The 5,606-nt window shown below is 35.5% G+C and overlaps 1 protein-coding gene across 1 annotated transcript; it reads right to left on the reverse strand.

Moving 5' to 3' along the window:
- Window positions 1–1,261: 1,261 nt before the first annotated feature.
- LOC112025666 (putative receptor-like protein kinase At3g47110) lies at window positions 1,262–4,722 on the reverse strand. Its single transcript, XM_024058343.2, has 2 exons — window positions 2,000–4,722; window positions 1,262–1,769 (listed from the first exon to the last, which is right to left on the reverse strand). Exons 1-2 carry the CDS (start codon window positions 4,653–4,655, stop codon window positions 1,381–1,383), a joined length of 3,045 nt encoding a protein of 1,014 aa, XP_023914111.1. The 5' UTR covers window positions 4,656–4,722; the 3' UTR covers window positions 1,262–1,380.
- Window positions 4,723–5,606: the final 884 nt, after the last annotated feature.

Genomic DNA, 5,606 nt, shown 5'->3' on the forward strand with positions numbered 1-5,606 from the left:
ATTGACTCCAAAATTTCTCTCTCAAATTTCAATCTCTCTTTCATGGTCTCCTTGGATAGACTCTTTTCTCTATTTCCCTGTTTTCTTTGTAGCTTTGATAATTGGTTTAATGATTTTCTCCTTGATTTTCAATTAATCTTTTGGTTTTCTTTAATTTTTAATTTGATTTTTTGTTTGTACAGTCTTTGATTCGTAATGGATTTTTTTTTTTTTTTTTTTTTGAGAATTAGTGATGGTGCATATTGGTGTCATTGTGTTGTATATTTGGTTTTTTTCAATTTTGTATATATTTTCTTATTTTTCCAAAATTTCATAGGTAGAAATAGAAAATGTAGTAATATATAGAGATAGGTTACTCTTAGGTAATAGAGGTTTCTCTACTATGAAGTTCTTATTTTTGAAATGAATGGATTAAACTTTACAATTTTATAAATTTATAAACAAACATTCACAACCAATATTTCTTTTTATCTTTTTAAATTATTAATGATAGGTAAAACAAATTCAATTTACTCATTTAAAAGATAAGATTTTACAAATTTCATATTATAGTTTTTTATTTTTTGAATAATTCAATAATTGAAAAAGAGGAAATTTAAACATTGAATATCTCCATTGAAAATACCGAAAAGTAAGAAATTTCATATTAGAGTTAAAGGAGGATCATTTGTACAAGTGCCAATAAATGGATACCTTAGCTGGTTCTCCATAACTTTCAATTGAGACTTACAGCCAACAATTTCTTGTTGAATCTCCTGTACATTTATAAAGATTCTTCATAGTGATCACCTCAAAATAAAAATATTCTTCAAAGTTGTCACACTCAATCAAATTTGTACATTTATCTTCCTTTTTTTTTTTTTTTTTTTTTTTTTTTTTTTTTTTGCCACACTCAATCAAATTTGTCCCGGTTGCAAATCTAAATGCCAAGAAACTTTGTTGTTGTTGTTATTGGCGTGAGAGAGAGATTGTGGAGAGGACAAAAACAGAGGAACAAGAGAGAGAGAGAGAACTGTTGGGGTTTTATTAAATTTAGGTTGTGAAAAGAGATTATGTATTTGAAAAATCAATGGTTTCTTTTTTTTAAGATTTCAACGGACGACTCATCATCAAATCATGGAAATTCGTGAATTTTTTTCTTGGGAGAAAAATGGGAGTGTGTGATTTCCTTACAAAAGATTCACACATGCAGTGAAAAGATAAGTATATTTTGATAATTTCTAATAGTGAGAACCCTGCTAAAGATAGAGAAAATTATAGAGAATACAAAGATCTAGAATTTTGCATATTTTTTATGAACTCCAGAATTTAGCATATGGTTTTCAAGAACGTGACACATACATACTCATTATTAACTAACTTAGATCTAACAAATATCATTCAATTTGGTATTCTCAATGGGAGCTGGTTTAAAAGGGTGTCTCTTGCAGACTTCAAATTTTGTAGAGCACTCCTAATGCTAATGCGACCATCAGAAGATTCAACTGTGCAAGATAACCCTACCCCGAGGATTGTGATCAGGCAACCATGTTGAACATCAGGGCTTATGGGTTGGTCATTATGATGAAGGCTGCTCATAAGTTGGAGCATCTCTGGGTCGAGCACTTGCATTATGTTGGCAGGGAAAGCTGATTGCACCCATCTGATTTGGTTTAGGTCTCCAATGAAGCTCTCATGTGTTGGTCTTTTCCCAGTAAAGAGCTCTAGCAGCATTACACCAAAGCTATATACATCTCCAGCGGTTGATGGTTTCTCCCCCATGCCGTACTCTACATCATAGTTAATTCAGTATGTTAATAAAAACTTTAAAAACACACCTAATTTTACATATAAGTGAGACATAAGATTTTTATTCTATCATGATCTCTTCATGTTGTTAGGACTAAAGATTAAAAAGAAAAGAAAGAAACAAAGGTTCGTAATTGACTATATATATATATTAAGCATGGTGCAATTGGTGAAGTATGAAGTATCTCTATAATTTTGTAGTAGTACTAACCTGGAGGTATGTATCCTATGGAACCCTTTAGAACATTTGTACGGCTAATAGAATGTTCAATGTCTGTTCTTTGCATCAGCAACCTTGCTAGCCCAAAGTCTCCAACCTTGGCGGTCATGTCTTCACCCAAAAGAATGTTGCTGGGCTTCAAATCACAATGCACCACTGGAACTTCACAGTCATGGTGCAAGTAATCCAATGCATAGGCAACATCAATGGCCACATTCAATCTCTCCACAACATTCAACACACCCCCATTTGCATTCTTCCTCTTACCATTGACCCAGTCCTCTAAGCTGCCATTACTCAGATATTCATAAACCAGAGCCAGAAATTCCATGTTCTGGAAGTCTATGCTAGAGCATGATGTGATCAGCTTAACAAGGTTCCGGTGCCTTACATTCCTCAGAGCCTCACACTCTGCAAGAAAACTTTTCCTAGAGCTTGTCCTCTTAGTGTCAAGGACCTTAACTGCTACAGCAATTCCTTGCCTTAGATAGCCTTTATATACAGACCCAAAGCTCCCATTTCCAAGAAAGTTTTCTTGGTTGAAGTTTCCAGTTGCTTGACGTAGGTCATTGTATGAGACCATTTGATGTTGTCCTTTCACCAACTCAGAAGTTCTTGTAATCTTTGATTTACTTCTCTTCAAGTAGAACAGTGAGCCAAGTATGAAGCATAAGGCTAATGATACCAATATACTAGTAATAACAACTACTTTGGTTACATTTCTTCCATTGCTTTGAGTTTTGACACAAGCCAAATACAAACAAAGCTTTGGGTTGCCCTCCAAATGGACTTTAGAGAGATTTCCAAAAACTCCGCCTTTGGGAACTACCCCTTCCAAATTATTGAAAGATAGGTTCAAGGACTGAAGGGCCTGAAGGTTTTGGAGTTCAACAGGAATGGAGCCAGAAAGTTGATTGGAAGAGAGATCTAGAGTGTCAAGGCCTCTCACTTCTTCTAAAGTACTAGGAATTGGACCTGAAAGTACATTCCTAGCCAACAATAATTTCTGCAAGCTCTTACTTTTTCTGATTGAGCTGGGAATATTACCAGAAAAAAGGTTGTTAGAAAGGTCAATGGTGACAACATTTACTAGAAGAGATACTTCTTCAGGCAAAGCTCCACTTAGAAAGTTCTTTGACAGATTCAAAACAGTGCTCAAACTAGGGAGACTGAAAATTTCTCTAGTTATTTTTCCACTAAACTTGTTGTTGGATAAGTCCATGGAAAGAAGTTTCTGGAAGTTCCCAAAACTTGTTGGTATATTACCCACCAAACTATTCCCTGATAAATCAATTTGGTTTAACTTTTGGAGATTGCCTAGGGAATTTGGAACACTACCAGATAATCGATTTCCTGCCAAAACCAACATTTGCAATTCCTCCAAATGGCCAATTTCAGGTGGGATTTCACCTGAAAGTGAATTGTAGCTCAAATTTAGCAAAGTAAGGCCACTAAGATGACCAATTGAGGTGGGTATGTTACCATAAATATGAGTTTCTCCCATGTACAACTTTGAGAGAGCCTTAGAAAGATTGCCTATTGATCCAGGAATCACACCCTCCAAATGATTGCCACCAATTGCAAGGAATTTGAGACGAGTGCTATTTTTCAAAGAAGTAATGAAACTAAGACCATCCTCACTAACAATCTTATTAAAACAAATATCGTACATTTCAAGGAATGGGAGATTTCCTAGGTCTGGTGGTATCGTTCCTTCCAGAAGGTTGTCTGCTACGTGGATGATTTTTATATTGGTTAGATTGTACAAAGACCATGGAATTTTTCCTGTGAACTTGTTGATGCAGAAGTTGAAAACTAAAAGGTTTGGGAGTTTAATCCCAACATCTCCAGGAATTTCACCCCATAGGTTGTTTGAAGCTAAGGCCAAAGAAACTAGGGAGGATATGTTGTATATTGATGGTGGAACTGTGCCAGAAAAATTGTTAATATTAAGATCAAGTTCCTTCAAATTTTGAAGGTGGCCTAAGTCACTGGGTATTGCACCACTAAGAGTGTTGGTGCCTAAGTTTAAATTGATGAGTGAAGAAAGGTTACCTATGGCTGATGGAATTGCACCATAAAGGTGGTTTTTTGCCAACTTTAACACTTCTAGCTTTTTCAAGTAGCTAAGCTCTTCAGGAATTCTTCCTGTGATATTCTTGTTTTCAGACAAGTCTAGGACTTGGAGCTCAGTCAATTGGCTTATATTTGAGAGCAGCACACCTTCTAGCCTGTTGGAGCTCAAGTTAAGAACTCTCACATGGAAAAGATTGACAATTTGATCAGGAAGCATACCTGTGAATTGGTTTTGTCCAAGTTGAAGGGAACGTAGGAAAGAGAGGTTGCCAATATGAGGGCTGATGGACCCTTTGAGTCCAAAGCCTGAAAGATCAAGACCAACCACTCTCTGGCCAGACTTGTTGCACACAACTCCGGTCCAATTGCAAGGGGATGAGTTTTTTTGGTCCCAAGAAGAAAGAGGGTTGAAAGGCTCTATTATTCTAGACTTGAATGAGATCAAGGCTTCTTTATCTGTAACAATACTTAAAGTGGCAGACTGAGACTCTACATCAAGAAATATGCATTTGCAAAGTATGAGGACAATTAATAAGGTAGACTGAAGTATTAGATGGGATGGGGAAGCCATTATTCTTGGTTTTTTTTTTTTGAGTTGGAGGGAACACAAGCGATGAGTATTTACTATTTATAACAATCCAATTGCATGCTGGGGCTGGTTAATTTTGTTCTGTGGCCTGTGGGGTTCTTTTAAGACTTTTTGGTGTCGTGCACTTGGTTCACTTATTGTTCTATGACTTGGTCAATAATGAAAGATACTTGTTAGAAAACTGAAAAATAAAAAAAGTCTAAGCTTGGTGGTTCACTTTGAAAGACTTTTATGTTTGTAAGACAAATGGTAGGTTTACTTGAACAGTACAGTGTAAATTGTACATTGCAAATAGACTCATCCTTCTAATGCGGTGTCTATCCTTGGATTTATTGTTTGGCAAACACACTCGGTAGAAAAAATTACCTAAGCATGACAATTGCAAGCATCCTGCAGCAAATTCAGAAGAAATAGGCTAAATTTCTAGACGACGGTCAAAAAGTTCTAACTAAAGATCCTGCTAAAATCCATGATCAATTTGTTTGTACTCACTACACACCTTATATATCTACCATGTGGAAAGAAAAGAGGCCCATCTAATGCAAAAATCACAAGGCACTAGTGTTGGAGAATACCTATTAGGCCGACATTGTTGAAAGATGTGATCTTCATAAATTAATGGTCTTATCAATCGTAGAAAACACATCTAGAATGGACCCTTAACTTAATTCTGTTTTCTCCAAAAAAAGAAAAAAAGAAAAAAAGAAAAAAAAGAGGAGAGAGGCACAGATTTCAACCCAAAAATTGAAGATTTTTTAAGTGGTGCTTTCGAGTAACATGTTATGGTCGCAACGTACTTATGAGATAGTGATGACTGATAAGTTTCATTAGCTATTTGTAATAGCTAGTCCTATATTTAATGGAACTTGTTAGGATATATGTGGATTATATTAAGAACATATGTCATTTAGAATTGGTTAACCATTTGATAAA

The sequence above is a fragment of the Quercus suber genome, unplaced genomic scaffold, assembly GCF_002906115.3.
Source record: "Quercus suber isolate HL8 unplaced genomic scaffold, Cork oak 2.0 scaffold_25, whole genome shotgun sequence".
Lineage (NCBI taxonomy): Eukaryota > Viridiplantae > Streptophyta > Magnoliopsida > Fagales > Fagaceae > Quercus > Quercus suber.

What these genes read in the sequence shown, in the direction of transcription:
- LOC112025666 (XM_024058343.2), bottom strand. Translation starts at nt 4,655, where the DNA reads ATGGCTTCCCCATCCCATCTAATACTTCAGTCTACCTTATTAATTGTC. An exon ending in CATAGGATACATACCTCCAG is followed by an intron (nt 1,770 to 1,999) that starts GTTAGTACTACT and finishes ACTATGATGTAG; the next exon opens with AGTACGGCATGGGGGAGAAA.